This window comes from Aquarana catesbeiana, linkage group LG03, assembly GCF_042186555.1.
Source record: "Aquarana catesbeiana isolate 2022-GZ linkage group LG03, ASM4218655v1, whole genome shotgun sequence".
NCBI lineage: Eukaryota > Metazoa > Chordata > Amphibia > Anura > Ranidae > Aquarana > Aquarana catesbeiana.
The window spans coordinates 50,650,838-50,675,377 of record NC_133326.1 but is presented as its reverse complement, the minus strand read 5'-3'; the positions used below and the strand labels follow the sequence as shown (position 1 = coordinate 50,675,377).

General features: G+C 41.9%; 1 protein-coding gene across 2 annotated transcripts in view; it reads left to right on the top strand.

Moving 5' to 3' along the window:
- Positions 1 to 24,540, top strand: part of FURIN (furin, paired basic amino acid cleaving enzyme) — a 303,958-nt gene that overhangs the window by 267,204 nt on the left and 12,214 nt on the right. For both annotated transcript variants that reach the window (XM_073618514.1, XM_073618515.1), the window contains exons 13-14: positions 1,525 to 1,649; positions 13,531 to 13,647. In XM_073618514.1, coding sequence (XP_073474615.1) covers positions 1,525 to 1,649; positions 13,531 to 13,647 — 242 coding nt within the window. The remainder of the gene's footprint in view (positions 1 to 1,524; positions 1,650 to 13,530; positions 13,648 to 24,540) is intronic.

The following is a 24,540-nucleotide window of genomic DNA, read 5'->3' as shown; positions in this document are numbered from 1 at the left end:
AACTTTCATTTCAGGTAGATCCTGACAGGTTTAAAATGGTTGTAAACCACAAAGTATATCCATGTATAATGTGTACTAGCCTCAATCCAAAGCACTGTGTGTATACTTTCTGGCCTGCATTCCTCTGCTATTTGCATGAGTCACCTCTGACAGTCTATACCACTGGTCTCCAAACTGCGGCCTGGGACCAGATGGGCTCTTTGCTTGCATTTATCCGGCCCTTGGGGCACTATTTCATCCACTGATACCAACAATGAGGCCTAATTCCCCCCCACTGACACCAATAAAGGCGGCCCAATTCCTCCAAATGACACCAGTGATGGAGCACAATTCCACCCACTGACACAACAATCGGACCCAAAGACATCAAAGATGGGGTGCAATTCCTCCCAATGACACCAATGATGGGGCCTAGTGACATCAACGATGTGGGCACAATTCCTCTCACTGACACCAATGATGGAGCGTAATTACTTTAACTGAAACAAACTATAAGGCATTATTTTTTTCCCACATCGGGACTTCTCCCACCGGTCACAGTCCAGCTGCCCTAAAGTCTTCAAGACAGTAAACTGGCCCTGTTTGGGAAATTTGGAGACTCCTGATCTATACCAACACCAAGCAATCCTGGGGGACGGCCCTAATCCCCCCTCCAGCACACAGCAGGTGATTGACAGCCTCAGCTGTGCATGTTTCCTTTCGAAACTGTGTAGAGAATATGTCTATTCCCTCCACTCAGGTTCTCAGGTTACACTTGGCTCCCTGCTCTGTGCTATGCAGTGTGTAACGTCAGATCCCCCCCCCTCCCCCTGCCTTCTGAAGCTCAGAAATACTGTGTACATTCTGGACTTTGAATGGATGTAGAGAAGAGTAGGCTGCAGATAAACAGGTACAACTTATGGTGGAGGATTTGTTTCATCTCTGTGTATCGCCTGATGCCTGTCACTTCACTGGATATATGTAAGGGTTTACAACCACTTTATTTTGCCATGCAAGTTCTTCTAATGAAATAACTAACTGGTGAAGAAAGTAAGTCTCAATTTCCTAGTTGAACACTTCCTTTACAGAATTCTATAGAGACAGTAGTAGGGACAATGATTCCTGGTGGAACAGATCCCGTTACTCTGGACTCCTTGTGAATCAAAGAAGGCAGTGGGTAAATCGGCATACTGAGGTTTCCTCCCCAGCCCTATGATGGCTTCACACCTATGTTTTTGGTTGCTGTGTGCTTTGAATTGTGGTGCCGTTCATTTAGAATACTATCCCAATATGCAACCACGGTAGCCTGTAACCGCGCTGCAGCCCACCACAACGCGCATGTCATGAGTTGTGGTGCTCTGCAGTAAAGTTTAAAAAAGTACCAAGTCTTTAATGCATACCGATGTCTTCATTTTAAAGGAGACCACCACCCTGTGGCTTTCAATGATCTGCTTTGTTGAGTACATTGTAATTGTATCCTATTTAGTAGCAACTGTCTGTGAAATTGGCATTCCCTTTAATATATTCTTGGTTTTGTGCATCTAGGATCCATGATTACTCTGCAGATGGCTTCAATGATTGGGCTTTTATGACCACACATTCATGGGATGAGGATCCAGCAGGAGAGTGGGTACTGGAGATTGAAAACACCAGTACTAACAATAACTATGGTAAATTTCATCCTGAGTCTGTTGGTTGTATGAAGTGATGAAGATGGGAGCAGTTTTAGTTCTTTGTCTTAGAACTTTGCAGTATTAGACCTTTTTTGTCTTTTAATATCTTTGTGTAAAGTCATGTCCTAGCTTTAATATCCTTGTCCAATCAAGCCTGGGAAATCTGAGTGGGATAAAATGGTAAGTGTATGCAAGCTCTAACTCTAAATGTATTTTATTTGCTCTCTTTTGGTTGATTAAATATACTATTGAAAGCATTTTCATTATATCTGTTCAACAAAAAGACATGCTGGTAGGTTAATTGGATCCTGTCTAAATTGACCCTAGTATGTATGAATGTGAGATGGGGACCTTTAGACACACCTCCCAACATTTTGAGATGGGAATGAGGGACATCTACTAGCAAATGTATGTAGGCATAGGACACGCCCCTGCCACGCCCCCTTTAAAGGAGAATTAACCAAAGAAAAGGTTAATTAAATCCACAAGGGACTTTTTTTTACCGCTACTATTCCTTTATATTGGCTTTTAAAATTTACAAATGCAGCAATTTATAATTTGGATGAAAGGTTTAGCACTGGGAAACCCTTTTTGAAAGATAAAAAGTGCATTTTATATACAACTATATAGATCAGACCAAAATGAGGGACAAATGAGGGGGAAAGAGGGACAGAGGGACATTTCTCCAAATCAGGGACAGTCCCTCGAAATCGGGGACAGTTGGGAGCTATGCCTTTAGATTGTAAGCTCCTTGAGGGCAGGGAATGATGTGAATGTGCAAAATATATGTTAAGCTACATAAATTTCTGGTGCGATATAAGTACCTATGATAAGTACACAAAAGAGCGACTCGTCCAGCCTGACATCTTGTTTGCCGATAACGTCCTGTGCTCTCTGCCCCTTGACTGTTCTCAGTCGGCATCATTCCCTGCTATCTCTGTGGACTTCAAAACACCTCCCGTCTGTTATCTAGAATAGAGGGAGGTGTTATGTAGTCCCATCACCTCCCTGTCCTAGGATGAAAACAATGCTCAGTAATGGTTGTCACTTTAGTACAGTAAGTGTGTTAATGGCAGGATTACCAGGGTAAAATTAAAGGGGGAAAAAAACTATTGCAGTCACCAGATCTATGAAATGGTAAGTTGGATATACACTTTAAATAATAAAGACTTGGTTAAAGGCTTACAGCTTTTTACCATTAAAGTGATATTAAAGGCTGGGTTCACCTTTTGGAAGGTGTTAGATTTTACACCTATCTATAAGGTGGAACATGTTCCATCTCGGCCTCCCCTTGCCCATGACAGCAGAAAGGGCTTCTTCTCCCCCACAGGCACTTTCACATTTAAAATCGGTGGGGTTCTGTCCGCACCGACACGTTATTTATTCACAAAGATCTGTGAATGAACTACAAGTCCTATCCTCCACCGCGGCTGATGGACTTGTAGTTCACAATAAACTGCACATGGGCAGATCAGCGCACTCGTAGTTTATTCACTCTTCTTCCAGCTTTCTACCTGAAAGCCTGTACAGCTTTGCAGGCTCCCGAAGTGCACATTATTTTTTTTCTGCAAAAAATACATGCATTTATTATCTTTTCCTTCTATGCGACACACCTATTTTTAATTTTTTTTTTTGGATATTCAAGAACCCCTTATGCCCTGTACACACGGTCGGATTTTCCGATGGAAAATGTGTGATAGGACCTTGTTGTCGGAAATTCCGACCGTGTGTAGGCTCCATCACACATTTTCCATAGGAATTTCCGACACACAAAGTTTGAGAGCTTGCTATAAAATTCCGATCGTGTGTACACAAATCCGACGCACAAAGTGCCACGCATGCTCAGAATAAATTAAGAGAGGAAAGCTATTGGCTTCTGCCCCGTTTATAGTCCCGACGTACGTGTTTTACGTCACCGCGTTCAGAACGATCGGATTTTCCGACAACTTTGTGTGACCGTGTGTATGCAAGACAAGTTTGAGCCAACATCCATTGGAAAAAATCCATGGATTTTGTTGTCGGAATGTCCGATCAATGTCTGACCGTGTGTACAGGGCATTATAGTGAACCTGACAACTTTTAAAAGTTAAAATGCTAAATCCCTTTTTTTGTTGTTTTTTGCCTGTTTATGTGCTGAGCTTTTCAGTTACGCGTATAAAAATCCTGCCTGTGCACAGTGAGTTACAAAACTACCTTAAAGCGGAGTTCCACCCAAAAGTGGAACTTCCACTTTAAGCACTCCTCGCCCCCTTACATGCCACATTTGGGGGGAGGGGGGAGTGGGTGCTTAGTTTTGAGTGGGACTTCCTGTCCCACTTCCTGCTTCTGCCTACAGGCTGCCTAGGTGACTCCTCCTCTTCCCATAGGCGGCCCCTCCCTCTCAGCAATCTTCTGGGACACGTCACAGGTCCCGGAAGATTGCCTGTCCACTGGGAGAGCACAGCGCAACTCGCGCATGCGCAGTGTGTGCCCGGACGTGAAGCTGCAAGCTGTCACAGCCTGGTGCCCACAGTTTCAACTGGGGCATCGAGGAGAGGAGGGGGGGAGGAGCAAGGATCCGTGCGGCCGCATCGCTGGACCGTGGGACAGGTGTGTATCTGTTTATTAAAAGTCAGCAGCAAAACTTTTTGTAGTTGCTGACTTTTAATAACAAAAAAAGCCTGGAACTCCGCTTTAAAGTAGAACTGCATCTGAGCATCACAAACCAAAAATGCTATAGAATTTATTTTTAATATTCAAAGCAAACTCCTCCATCTATCCATGTCTCCATTCTTTATTTTACTTAAAATCATTTTGAAAAGCACTCCCTGGCATTTCTGGCTGTGGTCATCTTGTGTAAGGGCAGATGATTCATGTAGCATTTACTAACTGGAATCCATCTGCCCTTATCTCAAGCATGGGCTGAGCTGAGAAGCCTCCCCTCCTGAAGACCCCTGGTATGTATGACCTAGTTTGCCTAGACATAGAAACCGGGAAGTAACTGAAGAAATGCAAAAAAAGTTTAAAACAAGTAAATATGATATACTTTCCTATCTATTTACTAATGCTAGAAGCATGAGGATTAGAAATAGTCAATGTTGATTAAGAGAGCGATGTTCCGCTTTAAAGTGTTACTAAACCTGGGACTCTGCATTCGCTATATCTGGGTTCCCACAGTACACAGAACATGGGAATGCAATTATTTTTGTAAATCTAAATACCTTTTCTCATCAGCAGTTAGCGCAGTCTTGTGACTTCTATCCGTGTCTGGCCAAGCACTGGTTAAAGCTTGTAGGAGGAGTTTGCATTCTACTTTGACTGTCCTATGAGGCTGCAGGACCCCTGACCCTCTGTCTGGACAGTGCTGATTGGCCCTGTGCTGATCACATGCACCCCCCCCCAAAAAAAAAAAACTCTCTAGCAATACACACCAAACTGAGCATGTGCAGAGTGACTCCAAAGGCTCTGTCTTATCAGCAGTTGGTTAGAGGACAGTGGAAGAAGGGGAGGATCACAGAAGACAGGATCAAACAGTCTTTATATGCAAAGGATTAACCCCTTAGGCTCTAGTGACAATATAAACAAAGAGAATTTTCTCCTGCACTCGTGAAGGTGTTGTTGATCTAAAATGGTAGTACTTTCAAAAGGTAATTAAAGATAAATTAAAAGATGATCATGCGAGTCTTGCTGCCTAAACTGACCAGGGGCCGTCCGAAGTAAGCCAAGTGTAAGAGAGAGATGGAAGGCGCGTGATCTGATGCATTGATCAAGATGTTACAGTTTATTCATAAACAAGGGGGATGAATCCATACAAAAAGTACGTGTTCATAAAACCAGGTTACAAGTATACACATTAAATTAAGAAAATAGACATGCCCATGCAAGGGCAAGTGCTAGAATATATCTGACGCGTTTCAAGGAAAAATCTTCTTCATCAGAGCCTTGTAGAACGACAAAAGAGGTCTGTATAGTATTGTGGATCGACATACAGGGGAGTGGCTAGTTGGGGGGAGTGTCACATGGTAAGTGATGAGTTCTCCTACAATCTAAGTTTGTCCACATCCCAGCGCTCTATATGTCATAGAGAGATGTGATTCATATGTTCCTTATGGGAATTCAATGTGTATTTGTCGGTTGTGCCTGCATCCAGGTTTACAAGAAGGATGCAGCCTGCATGCATCTGTTTGAGAACAGGAGGCAGTTGCTTCTGTAAGGGTTCTAGGTAGCTCCAATCAGAAAGTAGTCATGTGTTGCAATGAGGATATCAGCTGACTCCATCCATGTGAGACATCAGGCTGATGTCAAACTTAGAGCATAGGAGAACTCATCACTTACCATGTGACACTCCTCCCAACTAGCCACACCCCTGTATGTCGATCCACAATACTGTACAGACCTCTCTTCTCGTTCTACAAGGCTCTGTTGAAAGTTTTTTCCTCAAAATGCGTCAGCCAAATTCTAGCACTTGCCCTTTCATGGGCATGTCTATTTCCTTAATTTAATATGTATACTTGTGACCTGGTTTTATGAACACGTAGATACTTTTTGTATCGATTTATCCCCCTTTTTAATGAATAAACTGTAACATCAGATCACGCGCCTTCCATCTCTCTCTTACACTTATCCCCTTAGGTTGCACAGGAAGTATAACAAGCATGCTTTACTGCATATACAGACTGATTTTACTGTTGTGGGTTTAGTAACACTTTAAAGTGGCTGTAAAGACTTACACACCACTCTTACCTACAGGTAAGCCTATAATAAGGCTTACCTGTAGGTACTGTGAATATCTCCTAAACTTGCACCATTCAGGAGATATTCACTGAATCAGTATGTGCTGACATCATCGGCACATGCGCAGTAAAGAAACTGCTCGCTTGTGCCGTTTTTTTCAGCTGCCGTGCCGTTACCGGTGGTTCCCGCGCGCATGCATGGGAGTGACGTCATTGCGGCTCCTGCCAATCACAGCACCGGAGCCTGCGATACCCGAAAATAACTCCGGGAGTCACGTCAGTCGTGGGCCACAGTGGTGTGCTGGGACCGCTGCAGGGGCTTCGTTCTAAGGTAAGTATTTCATAATGAGCTAGTATGCGATGCATACTAGCTCATTATGCCTTTGCCTTACAGGTTTTTTTTTTTTCTGTGGGTTTACAACCACTTTAAGTTTGCTTTAAGTCTGCTTCTGTCTATCCTATTGAATACAGTGGTGAGCCCATCTGCAGCCTGTCCTTAAAAATCCTAAAAATCCAAAATGACTTTTTTTTTTTTGCACCAAGCTATCAGGCAAATTTTACTGCAGTGTAAAATATGTGAAATTTGATACAGGCGCGGGAACAAGTTGGAGTGCCCCTTAATTTTTTTATATTCTAAAAATGACAGAACTCATTGCAGGGTAAGCCTATGGCTTGTAACTGGGATGTTTTTGTTCAGTGTAAAGCTATTAATTTCCATTGTTCTGTTTTCAGTGTGATGTAGCTTTTCCAACACACATGGAACACATTTCCTGCAATGTTTTGCAAAATCCCGAATATTAGTATTTCAATGCTTTGTCGATTCTATGGAAATGACACATGCTTAACAAATCCTTAGCCAACAGATAAGCCTGTGCAAGTTTTGCAGATGGATACAATGCAAACTAATTGTTTAAAATGTGTTTAAATTTAAATGTGACCATGTGTATATTTTCTAGGTTTTGGATACAGTAGGAAAGAATTAAAACCTCCTTTTGATTGTATTGCTCCTACTCTGTGATGGCTGAGATTTATCCTTTCTATTCGTTCTTGTGACATAGACCGAATGTGATGGGAAATCCAGCATTTTACAGGAAGTGAGGGTAATTCTTTAATTGGAGACACCTGATCCAGTGACTACTGTCTGGGGAATTCCCCTCACTTTCTGGAAATTTCTTTTCACTTCCTGTTGCTTCACAAGTACAGAAATTGAAGAGAAATTTTCCAATGGGACACAAAAAAGACGTATTGGTTTTAACCCTTCCTATGCAGCGATAAAAATGTTTTCACTATGCATACTCTTTAAAGTGGTAGTAAAGGTAATTTTTTTAAAAAAATAACATGTTATACTTACCTGCTCTGTGCAGTTGTTTTGCACAGAGCAGCCACAATCCTCCTCTTTTCATGTCCCCTGCTGGCGCTCCTGGCTCCTCCTCTTCAGCCAGTGCCCCTAATAGCAAGCTACTTGCTCTGGGAGCACTTGTGCGTGCTCATTCCCGAGCCCCATTCTGTGTCCATAAGACACATGGGTTAATTTACTAACGCCAAATAGACTGTGCGCACTGCAAAGTGCAGTTGCTCCAGAGCTTAGTAAATAAGGCAAATCTTCACTTTGCAAAGAATACCCAATCCGATGCAAGCAAAAAAAAACTTAATTTTTGCTTGCACATGATTGGATGATGGAAGTCAACAGATTGTTTGCTCATTTACTAAGCTCTGAAGCAACTGCACTTGCAGCTTGCAACTGCACTTTGCAAAGTGCACAGTATATTTGCCATTAGTAAATCAACCCCATAGAGCCGCAGATCGACTCCGCGCTCTCCTCATTGGCTGTGATTGACCATGGCTCCCACTACTGTCTCAGCCAATGAGGAATGAAAGACCCGGGATAAGCTTGGCTCTTGTGCACATCGCTGGGTCGAGAGGGTGAGTATTAGCGGGGGTTGGGGGAGCCACTGCACACAGAAGGTTGTTCACCTTCATGCATCGAATGCATAAAGGTAAAAAACTTTGAGCCTTTAAAACCACTTTAAGGGTTATTGTAGACCAAATAGGTTTCAGATTTACAGACCATGAGATGATTGTTTGTGATCAAGTGACTCGCATGCTGCGAATATTTGTACCTGGAATAGCTTTGTTCCCTTTTCTCAATAGAAACCTTGGCTTGGGTTGCACAGAGAGCTTGCAGAATGCTGGATATTTTCTTGTGAGATAATGATCACTTTCAACAACCAGAAGGGCTTGCTATGAATTCCTTTTTATGGTTCAGTTGTAGTAAGCAATGCTGGAATCGGTTGTGTATCCATTCTTTTTTTTATCAGAGCTGTATATGGCAAGTGTCAGCATGTCCTTCCAGTTGTTGACATGATGAAACTGCCAGGTCCACCTGTAAAGCCAGGTGGTCATCTGGTTTTGGAGGCTTGCTTGAAATGTCAGATTTGGACAAACTCATTTAACAAGAGTTAAATGCTTGTTAATGCCAAGGGCAGTAGTTCTCAACCACTGAGCCATGGCCTTCCTTCTCCCAGGCCTCCAGCCGGCTCTAGGTTCCTTAACTTCCCATAGTGCCTCCCAGCTCCCATAATTCCCCCCAACCACCCATAGTGCCCACAAATCCTCTTAGAGAGAGCCTTCAGCCTCCATGGTGCCCCCAGCCTGCTTTCTTTCTTTTTTTTTTTTTTTTTTAACTTTAGTGGCTTAGAATTCTTTCAAAGAATTTAGCAGGCTCTGGTCTCAAAATGGTTGGGAGGCACCGGCCTAGGGTACCGGTAAAAAGGACTTTTACTTAATTCCTCACTCCTCCAGCGGCATAATCAAAAGTTATGTTGTGTGGGCTAATATGGGGCACCAACATCCAGAGTCAAACTAGTAGTAAATATCTAAGAAATGGATTTTCACTGTGCCCAGACATAACACAAAACAATTAAATGTTTATTACAAAAAATGTGTATAACATGATAAAATGTGATGCATATAAAAACAATAGGCAGCTACAAGTAATAGCTACAGTATACAAATATATGTATATAAAAAATGCATTGGTTAAACCATATGCAGACTTAGGAATGAAATGTTGCGTTGGGTATGGCCAAACAGGGGAATATTGACCTCAATGCGTTTCACAGAATCACCTTGCTTCTTCAGGAGATTTAGGAACTTAAAATACAGCAGCGGAGAGCCTTGCCATTCTAGGCTTTAAGGCTATGTGTTTCTATAAATGTACACAGTGTAGGGAGGCACAGCCCTGATCCCTGCATACAAGCATGGCTCCATAGAATGCTAGAAGAGTTAAGGAGCCACCCTTAAAGAGGCAACATGGGGCAACAGTCTCAGTACCAGCTTAAATTGAAACAAAGGCAAGGATTAAAAGATGAAGGAGCTACATGCTCATATATGGCGGCAAGGTGGCTCTCCTGGGCAAAATCACCTACCTGATCCTGCACTTCCGGGTCTGGGGTGCAAAAACGCGTGCCCCTGGCAACTGACTCCTGCTGTGATTAGACACAGCAGGAGCCAATCAGCGGATCCAGTGGACGTGATATACACCGGGACCCACCGATCATTCGGGACACAGGTAGAGCAGCGGTCTGCCTATGTAAACAAGGCAGTCCTTTGAGAAGGGAAGGTTGTGATGCTGTGTTCCTGCAAAGCAGGAACAAGTATCTCTGCCTGCCCATTGTACAAGCACGTCACACAGTGTACACAAGCACAGGTTAGGCACACATCTAACCCGTTGATCTCCCCTGATGTTAACCCCTTCTTAGCCAGTATCATCAGAACAGTAGCATATTTTTAGCACTGATCACTGTATTAGTGTCACTGGTCCCCAAAAAGTGTCACTTGGTGTCCGATTTGTCCGCCGCAATGTCACAGTCCCACTATGTCACAGATCGCCACCGTTACTAGTAAAGAAAGAAAAATAAAAATTCCATAAATCTATCCCATAGTTTGTAGGCGCTATAACTTTTGCGCAAACCAATCAATATATATACTACTTGGGATTTTTTTTTTTCCAAAAATATGTAGCAGAATACATATTGGCCTAAATTGATGAAGAAATTAGTTTGTTTTTTAATTAGATGTGTTTTTTTTTTTTTTAACGTAATCAATATTTTTATTTCAAAATTGTCGGTCTTTTTTTGTTTATAGCGTAAAAAATAAAAGGAGAGGTGTGGCTGACGGTGGCACGTAAACTGACCACGGTGTCAGGGCTCAGCAGCCATGATTAATTGTGGTCAGTTTACAGGGGGGAGAGCAGAAACTGGTAGAATCAGCCTGGTTTTTTATATGATAAAGGGGGTCAAATGACACTGCACACCACACAAGCACATTCTTTAAGGGAACAGGATCTTTTTTTTTTTTTTTGGGGGGGGGGGGGGGGGTGTAACAAATGCTTTAAGCTCAGGGTTCCAGCAGAGGAACACCGGGAGCCATAGAAAAGAAAAATATCACCAAAGAAAAGTGTGCTATCAAGAGAACCTGTCACTTTTCTGTAAATGCACGAAGCAATAGGTTCAGTTTTGTGAGAGTTTGTGATCTACTGGTAGAGAGTGTCTCTTATACATTAGAGGGTAAAAATCTTCCATGACCTATGCGCATAAAAGAATTCTATGTGGAAAGGGTATAGACAGAATTTTTGGGTGAGTGGCAATTGTCAATGTATCATTGCAGCACTTACTGCTCCGTTCTAGCTATGCCGGTCTGTCTTGCTCTTTTGTTTTCTGTTTGCACATTCATGGTGCGTGGGCAAGATAAGAAAAAAGGGGGTTGTTTATTTACTACATTTTGTCAGCCGTGTGAAGGATTGAAACCACTTGATTTGGCTTGTTATATTAAGCAGCCCAGCACGTGGAACCGAGTGTGCAGAGGATCGATGAGCATGAGGAGCGCGAGCGGCGAGTTATCGCTCACACACAGATGGGTCACACAGCACAGGGCTCCAATTAGCTGCTTAGTATTCACATGCAGAGTCCTGTCTGCTCACAAGACACCTCCCTACACCTGAATAAGAGGATTGTTAGTGACAGGATCTGTGGTTCTGCTTCTGTACACAGCAAACAGCCTTCCTCCAGCCTTGTATTTAGCACAGACATGCCTATGTGCTATGCACCGTCACACTGACAAACTAAAAAAAGCAACCTAGGCTGCTGCTAAGCTATACTGGAGTCTGTAGCTGCCAATCAAGGGGACTTGGTTATCATAATTTTAAAGATTAAGCATTAGCTGCCATCTTCTTTCTGAATACAAAGGGATAAGAGCTTCTGCATAGTTTAGCAAGTTCATGGGCATGCCGATAGCCTCGCTTCTGAAAGTTCTAAGGGACGATATGGCTATGCCAGCTATACAAATTCTTTGTGCATTTACCAAATGCTCTGTCAATTTTAGCTATGGGCAATAGGATGGCTAGTGAAAAAACAAGAACTGAGCTCCTCCCTATCACCTACCAATAAATTCAGCCTATACCCTTCATTATAGAGAATTCTAGTATGCTTATAGGGAGAGAGGAACACCAACCAACCGACCCAAGCTTAGATGTGATAGTCTGCTTATGTAGGGATTAACGACAGTGGTAATAAAAAATGAAAAAAAGATGGTCTAGTCAATTACCATTTTATTCTTTTAGACAAACGGAGAACACGCCTCTCCTCATCACTTCTCCATAAATTCAGTCTATCCCAGAGGTCTCCAAATGTTTTAGTATGATAGCCATATTGTGTATATTATTCAAATTTATGCAAGCAAAAAAAATAGTCTTATACCCTACATCCAGCAGTGCCCATCACAGTCCCCCTTACATCTATATTTGCCCAGCAGATGCCCCCCCCCCCCCTGCCTTACAGGGCGCAGAGCAGCAGAGTGGAAGCAAAGAGGTGAAGCTGGTCTGGATGAAAGAAGTCAGGTCCTCCTGTAAATGCTTAGGACAGGGTAACATGTCATTGATTGCTAGGATGCCGATGGTCCTAACATCCAACCAAAGTGGATGTGCCAGTCTTGTATCACAATACACAGACTGGTGTATCCACAGGCATCCAGATGTTTTTTTTCTTTGACAAACTGTTGCTGTAGGCCATAGTTTGGAGACTCTTGGTCTATACCATTTGTCATTTAGAATTCTAGTATGCTTTTAGGGAGGGAGTAAAAACAACCATCCTAACTTATGCAATAAGGGTGTTGGTGTTGCACCATAATGCTGTGCTCACATTTGTCCATCATTCTGTTTCGTGCCCCTTCATTTGTCATTTATACTATGTATGGTGGCCCCCAAATGATAACAAGTCATGTAACCAACTCAAGCATTGTTTTTAAAAGTCAATTTATTATCTGAATAATGGTCAAGGTAAAAAGGAATGAAAAAAATTGTCCAATTACTATGGTTTTATCCTTTCAGAAAGGGAGGAACAGACCTCTCACAATATACATTCCACATTCTAGCATTGGTTGGTCTTTGTGGTGCATTTATTGAAAGTGATTTTGTCAATTGTTCTGCTAGAAGGTGATGCAAATCCAAACACTTTGCTTAAATTTTGTATAATTTGTATTAAGGCATTGATAGCAATATACTGTATAGTTAGATCTTCTTTCTTAAAGTGGGTTGTCACAAGGTGCCAGTAATTCATTTCCCATTTTAAGGTGACAAAATTCACAGCATTGTGTCCCTCAAAGACAGGAATTGTATTAGGCCTATAGAACACTTCCCCCACCTCTGTTATGGAGAAAGGATGGTTTTCTGTAGTCTGGCGGTAACCCAGCCAAGGCTAATAACACTGAAGAGTGCTTGGAACAACACTGGATTTCTGGCAGGATCAGCCACTTTTTTGCACTTATTGAACAGATATCACAAAAGGTTCAAATGTATATTTAATAACCAAATAGGAGCAAACAAGAAAAGTTTGTTGTTGGGGTTTATCTACACATTCGGGTGTTTTGTAGTGGAGTTAACACAGCACTCTTGCTGTGGAATACCTGGTCTACCAGACAGTTATTGGTGCAAAGAAGTATGGGGCAAGATTTATTTATTTATTTTTTTTAATTATCAGTGCTTTTTTATTACATGCAGAACAATAATGTGAGAGCCAAACCTGGCAAAATGATCATTCAAGCTGCTGTTGAAGTAAAAAAAAAAAACTTTTCACTGCTGATTTTGATTTTCTCCCTCTTTTTATTATTAGGAACACTAACCCAGTTTGTCCTGGTGTTGTATGGCACTGCGTCTGATCCTCCAAACTCGCCCAACCAAGTTGATGGTGTTGGATGCAGAACCGTAGCTTCTAGCCAGTCCTGTGTTGGTGAGTATTGAAAGCATTTTTAGGCCTCATTTACTAAAAGTGTCTGAAACGCAAAGGTCTGATTTGACCATAGCAAGAAATCCATTTCTAGTGATAATCTTTTCATTTCAAGAGAATAATAGAATTAGTATGACTGACATGTACAAACGCCAAGCAAGAAAACCAACATCGCTCGGTACAGCTATACAAAAAGATCATTTACATTTTAGGACTTTTAGAAATCCATGGATACATCATCCCCCCCCCCCCCCCCCCCAAATGTGATTAAAGCAGAACTTCACCTCTTTACCATATTTAGAATTTTTTTTTTCTTGGGACCGGGTACCTAGTTTTGGCAGGTACCTGTTAGAGTGTAAGTTCTGCCCCCCTCCCTGCCGCAACCTTTTTGGACACAGGTCCAAGTAGACTGCGGGACCATTCACAGGGTGCAGCGCATGCTCAAGAATGAGCAGCAGGAAGCCAGCTGTGAAGCCGCAAGGAGTCACAGCTTCCCATAGTGAACATGCCGGTGCCAGGAACCCGAAGACTGCCAAAGAACTGACCCAGTAAGGATGTCTCCGGATTCCTGGACAGGTGAGTTTCTGTTTATTTGTAGTAGCTGACTTTACATTTCTTGGAACCTGGTGAGGCTCTTCTTTAAGGTCAATACCAGTGTTATCCTTTTTTTCCTCGTTTCCTTCACTTTTGCATTTTCCTGTCACTCCCGACCATTGTGGTCGCTCCTGCTGAGACGTTTGACAGCAACATTCCAGCTTAAGGTTACAGCTATGAAATGTATGTACTTATCACTTTGATATCAATGAACTTTGACCTCGTGTGTGTGTGTGTGTGTGTGTGTGTATATAAATCATTTTTTATAAGATATGTACGTTTTTTTCCCCTTATGCCCTGTACACACGACCGGTTTTCCCGTCGGAATAAACTCTCAGGCTCAAGCTGTCTTGCATACACGCGGTCACACCAAATTCCGACCGTCCAGAACACGGTGACGTACGACGGGACTAGAAAACGGAAGTTCAATAGCCAGTAGCCAATAGCTTCCGTCTCGTACTTGCTTCAGAGCATGCTTCGTTTTTGGTACATCGGAACAGCATACAGACGAGCAGTTTTCCCGATAGGAATTGGTTCGAAAAAATTTAGAACATGTTCTCTTTCTAGGTCCATCAGAATTTTCCAAGTAAAAAGTCCAATGGGGCATACACACGATCGGAATATCCGATGAAAAGCTCTCGTCTGACTTTTTCTGCTGGACATTCCGCTCGTGTGTACACGGCATTAGAACCTCATACTCCTGAGTAAGCAGAATTACTTTCCAGGAAATGTGTAGAGTTGAGAACCATTTCCTACTCCCAGTTGATGCCTTAATCACGTTGGTTACTACAACTTGTATACAGTAACAAAGATACAATATAGGAAACGCTAATGTAGAGACTGAGAGTGTGATCAAATTCTCTTAATGAGGTTGTTAAATACCAAATCATAGATGGGAACATGATTCTTTTCTTGTTGTATTATTTGTATGTCTTCTCATTTGACGTAAATTAAAAGTGGATTTTAATACATTACTTGTTTTTGGGTACCTTAAAATTCTGTTTTCCTGTTTGTTCTTCACTGCCTTATCTTAGTATTTGGTACCCATTAGTATACCAGCCTATTCTCAATTTTAATGTGATACATTTCTGTAGTTTTAATTTTAAGCAGTATATGTAGAAAAGCCTGTGATATAAATTTGTAAAGGACCGCTAAGAAGGCTGTTAAATCAATTCTGTATATGTGCGCACATTTTTCCATCTGTCTGCTGTGTTTCATGCCCTTTCACTTGCCAGTTGTACCATGTACATTGGCCACCTGATAATAGCAAGTCATGTAACCGACTCAAGCGTTACATGTGATAGTTTATGAAGGGTTTACCAACTGTGGTAAGAAGTTTTTTATGATTTTTATGAGAATAAAACTTGGTGCGGCCAAAAACCATTGCCGCCTTCTTCTTTGACTGAAGGAAAACAGACCTATCCTTCTATGCACACCACAATATAGCATTGGTTGGTCGTGGTGGTGCTTTTACGGCTAGTGACTTTGTACATTGTTATAGCTTGTATTTAATAGAATAGAAATATTTTGCAATAGAAATATTTTTTGCTGCTTTCTAAAAAATTTAAAAAAACACCCAGTGCAAGATACTCACTGGCCACTTTATTAGGTACACATTGCTAGTACCGGGTTGGACCCCCTTTTATTTTTTTAAATTTATTTTAGGTACTTATATAGTGCCATCAATTTACGCAGCGCTTTACATATATATTGTACATTCACATCAGTCCTACCCCCATGGAGCTTACAATCTAAGGTCCCCATCTCACATTCAAACATACTAGAGACAATTTAGACAGGATCCAATTAACCTACCAGCATGTCTTTTTATAGTGTGGGAGGAAACCGGAGTACCCGGAGGAAACCTACGCAGGCACAGGGAGAACATGCAAACTCCAGGCAGGTAGTGTTGTGGTTGGGATTCGAACCAGTGACCTTCTTACTGCTAGGCGAAAGTGCTATCCACTACACCACTAGACTAGAGTGCTACCCACTACACCACTAGGCGAGAGTGCTACCCACTACACCACTGTGCTGCCCCATTTTGCTTTCAGAACTGCTTTTATGGTTCGTGGCGTAGATTCAACGAGGTGTTGGAAACATTCCTCAGAGATTTTGGTCCATATTGACATGATAGCATGATGCAGATTTGCCGGCTGCACATCCATGATGCAAATCTCCTGTTGTACCACATCCCAAAGGTGCTCTGTTGGATTGAGATCTGGTGACTGTGGAGGCCATTTGAGTAGAATGAACTCATTGTCTTGTTCAAGAAACCAGTGGTGAGATGATTGGAGCTTTGTGACATGGTGCATTATCCTGCTGGAAGGAGCCATCACAAGATGAGTACACTGTAGTCATAAAGGGATTGACATGGTCAGTAACAATACTCGGGTAGGCCGTGGTGTTTAAACGAAGCTCAGTTGGTACTAAGGGGCCCAAAATGTGCCAAAAAAATATCCCCCACACCATTACATCACCACCACCAACCTGAACCATTGATACAAGGCAGGATGGATCCATGCTTTCATGTCTATGCCAAATTCTGACCCTACCATCTGAATGTTGCAGCTGAAATCAGGACTCATCAGACCAGACAACGTTTTTCCAATCTACTATTGAACAATTTTGGTGAGCCTTTGTTTATTGTAATCTCAGTTTCCTGTTCTTAGCTGACAGGAGTGACACCCGGAGTGGTCTTCTGCTTCTATAGCCCATCTGCTTCAAGATTTGATGTGTTTTGCATTCAGAGATGGTATTCTGCATACCTTGGTTTTAATGAGTGGTTATTTCCGTTACTTTTGCCTTTCTATCATCTCAAACCAGTCTGCCTTTTCTCCTCTGACATCAACAAGGCAATTTCGTCCACACAACTGCCGCTCACTGGATATTTTCCCTTTTTCAGACCATTCTCTGTAAACCCTAGAGATGGTTGTGCATGACAACCCCGGTAGAGCAGCAGTTTTTGAAATATTCAGACTAGCCCCATCTGGCACCAACAACCATGCAACATTCAAAGTCACTTAAATTTCTTTTCTTCACCATTTCGATGCTCAGTTTGAACTTCAGCAAGTCGTCTTCACCACACCTAGATGCCAAAATGCATTGCGTTGCTGCCATGTTATTGGCTGATTAGCAATTTGTGTTACTAAACAGTTGAACAGGTGTGCCTTATAAAGTGGCCGGTGAATGTATATCTGCAGATATATCACAGAGGGAAGGATTTCTTGGATTGTACCAGGTGAAGGATGGTGTCAGAGGAACTTGTTCTCTAATCTGCAAGTGTAAAATCTAATATTCTAAAAAAAGGTGTTATTCATCCCCAGCTGCCCTTAATGAAATGAATACCTGAAATGAAGATGAAACTCAAGTGAAATGTAAATCTCTACATAACAAAGGCCAAGAAGCTTAGGAAAACAGATTTAGCATTTTGGCAGTCTTCATAATGTATTCGGATCCTAGGTAATAAATTACAGTTTACGGAAAGTCTATGGTAAGAAAGCGCTTGAAATAAAAACCGTGTTGACGCTTTATTAAAATAGAAAAGCCTTAAATTCTTCCTCACTTTGTGTTGGGGACAAGGACGCTTCAGGCTTTTAATCTTGGCCCCCGTTGTTCACCATATAATAGTCAATTTCTCATCACAACAGGAGCATTTTGCAGGCAAGCTATACATAAACCTTCGCTAAAAATAAAACCTGTTAGAAAGTTTTCTGAGGAAGTAAAGCCGCCTCTTATCCAGTGCCGGAGTGTCAAAGAGTTAACGGACACAATGTCGGGCAGGTGGGGATTTGCGTGTCTGACATTTGGTGATTAAGGCCTCTTGCAGGGCTCTGTATACCTAACCAAGAGTGTGTAATCTACTGTGAAATGTCACCAGTTTGTCCTGAATCAAACCTCCTGTGTGTGTTCTGGAACATTTCATAGACTTAACTGGGGAATAGGTTAAAAGAGTAATTTCTATCACTCGTCCGCATGAAAGCATATTACAGTTATTTCTCCAGAGACAATCCATAATAGATTACTTCCACGTGAAGAGCTTTCATATCACCAGTGAGGACCCTTCCTCCTAGTGCTAATGAGAAGCTCCAATCTAATTAAGAAATAAATGAGGGCTTATATATCCCCTAATTAAACTATGTGCTGTGGATCGGGTCAGGTACGGTGGCTGTACAGCGCATGTTGGAGTGCACTTCATAGCTGTGTTTTGACAGGTATTTTTGTGTTTTTGTCAGTATAATGCTGCGTACATGCGGTCGGATTTTCCGATGGGAAATGTTGGATGTGAGCTTGTTGGATGAAAGTCCGACCGTGTATATGCTCCATCGAACATTTGCTGTGGGACTTTCTGCCAACAAATGTTGGCTAGCAGGTACTCAAATTTTCCGGCAACAAAACTTTGTTGTGGGAAAGTCCGATCGTGTGTACACAAGTCCGACGCACAAAAGTCCACGCATGCTCTGAATCAAGTACGAGCCGGAAGCGCTCGGTCTTGTAAAACTAGCGTTCATAATGGAGATATCACATGATTATTGAACTTCCTTTTTATCGGCTCGTCGTAAGTCTTCTATGTCACCACGTTCCCACGTTCGTAATTGTTGGCCAACATTTGTGTGACCGTGTGTATGCAAGACAAGTTGGAGCCAACAACCTTCGAGCAAAAATCCACGGTTTTGTAGTCGGAAAGTCCGATCGTGTGTACGGGGGGGATAAGGGTCCCTGTGAGCTCTCACTTTCTGCTGCATCCAAAGAATTCTTCAGAAGTTTGTTCATAGCGTTTCATGCAAGGTCTGCTGGACAGAATTAGACTCGCACTCTCTAGGGGACTGTACTAAACCCTTTACTAACTGCAGCTGTGGATATATACAGTACCTTTTAAGCATTCAATCATAGCAGATGGCCTGCAAACAAAATAGATTCACATCTTGAATGAGCAAATCTTCTAAACATCATTTGCACTTTCACTCTGTGCGTACATGTGTGTTCCACCATCCTCCTGCTTTTCTAATATACAATCATTCTCCGGTCCTATTTACACAAAAGATGATTTCTTTCCTCAACAGTAAGTGCAGGAAAGGTATTATTTTCTTGTCCATTTAGAGACAGGAGGCCTTTCTCATTTGGATTATACGGTCACCTAAAGAAGGATTGGAAATTGCAAGCAAAAAAAAATGTAGGTCAGACCAGGATGACCTCTACTACTGCCAGCAAGCCTCTGTTTTTTTTGGTGGTGTCTTATGTGGATGGATGTCTCCTCTTCAACACTGCTGTGTGGAGGACTAACCTATTTTTGCTAGCATTTTTTTTTTTCTTACTCCTTCCAGATTTTTCTTTTTCAACCAAGACTCTTCACTGCTAGAGCTTGCCTCTTCCATTGCAGCTATCCAGTATGGCTGTCCTCAGCCTGGCTTTTGTAGTGCTGTTTGTGTACCCACAGGGCATTTAAGGGGTAACTTAAGGATGCTGCTAGAGCTTGCCTCTTCCATTGCAGCTATCCAGTATGGCTGTCCTCAGCCTGGCTTTTGAAGTGCTGTTTCTGCACCCACTGGACTGGACATTGAAGGGGTAACCTAAGGCTGGCCATATATGACTCTAGTCCCACATCCACACTCTTGATGTGGATGGGATAATCCCTCCTCCAGAGCTGTTGTATTCTGACAGCAGGGAGACTTACCTGCTGTCAGAATACACTGATCAGCTATAGCCGGCGGTGCTGATCAAGAGGACATTTTCCAACAGGCTGGTTGTACAAAAGTCAATCAATAAACGGGTATATCGATCAAAATGTGGCCGCTCACTGCTGAAGCGGCCAAATTTCAATCCATATATGGCCAGCTTAAAGATGACCTAAAGGCATTGGGATCCACATAGAGTGCTTTCCAGACTCTTTTTTGGTAAACTGTTAACTGCAGAGCACTTTCCAATTCTGGAGTAGTGGACATTATCTCAGTGCTTGTCCTGTCTCTGAAAACTCCCGGTCAAGGTTTTTGCTACAGTGATGCAGGACTTTGTTTCAAATCACCCAGGTTTTTTCTAATTCTGAGGGCAGAGGCCACAAGCGTGCTCCAGAAGAGTCTGTATCTGATTTACCCACAGCCTTGGTGGCTTCTTAGCCCTTAGTCAGACTTTGACTGTAAGTTTCCGGGTTCTGATTCTGAGTCACCCCAGTCTTTGCCTGATGAGCTTGCTCCTAAGGAGTTGCCATCCACAGCTATTACTCCCAAGTTAAGAGACTGACTCTCTCCTATCAGGGCCATGTGCACAACTTTGAAACTAGAGGCCCAGCATGTTGCTTATACTAGTGCTGTTTCCAGTCTTAGGTCTTTAATAGACCGAAGTCCAAAAAGCGTTTTCCAGTGCACCCACTGTTCCAACTCGTTTTCTCTATGGAGATTGGAAAACTCTGACAAGCTGTTTGCTACCCTCAAGCACTTACTAGCCTTATAGCTAGCTGACAATTTACATAGCATTTTACATATTAAGCATTTTGCATATGTCTCTGCCTTCAAAGAGCTTACAGTCTAAGGTCCCTATCTCACATGCATAAATATACATACTATGGCCAATTTAGAACAGAACCAATAACCTACATGCCTGTCTTTGTAGTGTGGGGGCAGCCAGTGTACCTGGAGGAAACCCACACAAGCACAGAGAGAACATGCAAACTCCACGTAGATAGTCTATTGGTTGGAATTATAACAGATGACAGAAGGGCTAAGAACCGCTAAGACACCGTGCTGCCCTATGTGATTGCAAGAAGTCTGTTGGGATGGAAAACTGAAGCCCTGACCAAGTAGATTATGTTTACTGCATGCAATTCAAGGCTTAAATTTCAATTTTTACTTTATCATTTTATTTCCTTCTCCCCTTTTCAAAGTATCTTATTACTTCTGAAGCTGGGATCTATCCAATAAATACAACCATTGATTGCTATGCTCCACTCACGGCCTTTGCTGCAAGATGTTATACAGATATGGAATTGTATTAGCTGACTGCCTGGGAAATGGTGTTTACCAGATAAGGGTTCCTCCCGTAATTGAAGTGCAACGCTTTCAGTGTGGTAAATTACATTTAAAATTGACCCATTTCTTCCCTCAGCACCACCAGAGCGTGTTCCTTCCTGTTCTCATTCAATAGTTCTGCACACTTTTTAACATGGGGGGGGGGGATGCTCAGTAAATGGTGTGTGCACATGAAACAGGAAGCTTCTCTTTTGTACTTTTCAAAAATTTACAAATGCACTCTGACTGGGGCAACACCCCCACTTGTTTTCTTCAGTGTGTGTATAGATGCATTACATAAAGATTTAGGCTGGCCATACATGGGTCAAAATGTAACCAGTTCAGCAGGTACCAACCAAATTTCAATCCATGTATGGGGAAGCTGGTTGTACACATGTTGACTTGTGTACAACCAGCCTGTCTGTTTTTCCCAAAACAATTAGTGCCACTGGCTATAGCCGCTAGCACTGATCATTGTAAGGCCCCCTGCTGGAGAAACACAATAACGCTGCGGTAAGGATTCCTCAGTTGGAACAGAGCGTGTTAAGGGGAGAATAAACCTTTTTTTTTTTTTTTTTTTTTTTTTTTTGTTTAACCCACTGGTTGAATGAAAAATATATATAATGTATTGGCCTGTCTAAGTCAACCCAAAAGTTTCCCAAAATAAGTAAGCATATTTATTTATTTTTCAGTCAAAGCATATTTAAAAAAAAAAATTTTTTTTTTTTTGCCGATGAGCCTGCAAAGCATTGTCAGGCTCTTGCATACTCTTCCTCCAGCTCTATGTCCTTACCAACTTGTATACCATTGAGAACTAGCAAAAAAAAGAAAGGTTGGGACTTTAAATGAAGCATGCAGCAGGAAAGCAAAAACGACACTATTTACTGATAACAATGTCTTTATTCCAAGTAATGGTGCACATGCAAGTATAAAACAAATAGTATAAAAAAAGTAAATACTATATTTACAGATAAACAAACCTAGTAATAGTACAGGACTTGCAATAGGCAAAATTCATCAATCCATATTCTCATATAAAATAGAACCCAACATGATTAATGTGGTCAGAAACCCTCAGAACATTGGTAAGAGTAGATTAGGAATCCATGTTTTACACATCTGAAGGTAGCATCTGAAAATTCACTGTAAACATCTGAATGTAGCATCTAAAAGCTTGACGCGTTTCATGGAATTGTATCCATTCATCAGGAGCAGATACAAGGAGTGTGTCTAAGAAATGTAGATAATTGAAAAATAGAGAAATATCAAAATAGAGAAATAAAATGATATATGTTATGTAGGGAGAGGAGAATATCGCTGAAACCTCTCCCCATACTTACACAATGACCATGGATGTGACATATAATCGTGGACACCAAAGGTAAACTAGGGACAGCGTCTCTCCTGGGAGCTGAGGCGGTATAAGACCGCAAGGATATACAGAACAGATGTACCCGGGAATAAAATCCCCATGAAACAGCAGATGGCATGTTGAACATAACTATGAGCATCTGGGAATAAAAATAAAGAGGAACATTTCCAGCTATTCCCTTTTTGCTACATTAATAGGGAAGGAGACATTTGACTTACAGGTCTTATGCCTCATTTAAAGTCCCAAAACGCTTTATTTTTCCATTGAGAACTGCAAGTCCCTCTGTGGCCATGGTTAATGGGGCTTGTCATTCAAACATTCACAGATCTCTTCCTGCACAGGTGTGCCAGTTTGAAATCTGACAGCTATTGTGGGGGAGAAGAACCCCACTATGCTATCAGAGGGGGACCTTTTTGGGGGCTGGGGAGGGGGGGGGGGGGGGTGCTTGGCATCAGGTTACATGATGCAACCTAAATTTGGGTGTAAAATTGACTCAAAGGTGGTTTTGGCCTTTAAATTGAATACATTACATCAGGTAATGGTACTGAATCTAAATGTCAGTGCTCCAACGTAGGATCCCTTCAGTTGCCCTTGTCTGCTCTGACCTGCATCTACTATGATAATTTGTCCACTGCTCCCCATTCACCTTCCCATCTCTCCTAATGGCCGCACTTGCATCTCTATAACCTGAGCAATGATGGATGAAGTGTGCGCTGCTTAACATTTGATTGGCATCTGTCAAAGTGTATATGGTGATTCTGCTGTAGTCACAGCAGGATGTAATTTACAACTGCAGCGTCTTTTCTTTCCCACACAGCTGTGCATAGATTTCACATCGTTATGGAAAGCATTAATCTTTTATTGCGTTGTAATTTACAGAAAGAAATTTATTCTGGGCTTAATATCCCGAATATCACACTGTGTCCACTTAGCGTTTCGATTTATATGTCTTCGGCAATCTGCTCTGACCCCACACTGACATCATTTAGGATTGAACAGATCTCTTTATTGGCTAGCCGTAAGATGTATGTGGGGTCAAATCATGCTTTCATTCACCAGCAGCAAATTTGTAAAATGCTAATAAGCATTTTAATAAATCTAGGTCTTGATGCATACTTGTGCTTTCTGCAAGAGCAGTGTCTTATCTGGACTTGGTATGTGGTGCCCATTTCTAGCCACCTTATTTACAACAAAATAGTCACCTTCATTTTGTGTTGGTGACAAGTGCACCATTATCCCCTGCTACCTTTTAAGTTTTAAGGTTTTAAGGTTTTAAGTTTATATCATCTTTTGTGTGACTGTGATCACTACTTTAACAGTTTCTTTCTGCTTCTTTTGATGGATGATTCCATTGTATTGTGAATGTTCTATCCCAGGATCGCTGTGACCAGATGTCGAGTTGCTACTCTTTACTTGATTTCTTCCTTTCTTTGCTAGAACACAGAATGAGCAGTTTTAGGGTTTTATGTACAGATCTGCACAGTAGATAAGTGGTACAACATAGGGAGTGTTCTGTGGTTAATGTAACTTCAATCAGCATTGTGCAGAGAGTGGTGATTCAAAACCATCTACTATGGGAAATTGGTTAGTAATGTCGTACTAGGAAAAGCTGATTGGCTGCTGTGAATTGACTGCACATATCCTTTAAAACAAGAATTAGTTTTTGGTGAAATGGCATGTAAAAGTACCAGTAATTTAAGACGTCACAGTAGATTAACAATTCACGCATACCCAGACTCAGGCAAACTTATCCTTCCCACAGTAAGGGACAAGTTAGCGTGGATGATGTTGTTTTTATAACAATGATTCTGAAGCTGCTTTTTTTACATAGGACATTTATATCCATTACACCGTGTCTCTGTGGAACAGACACAACTTTTCCTAGACTAGTTGTCCGCAAACAGCGGCCCTTTGCTTGCCTGAATCCGG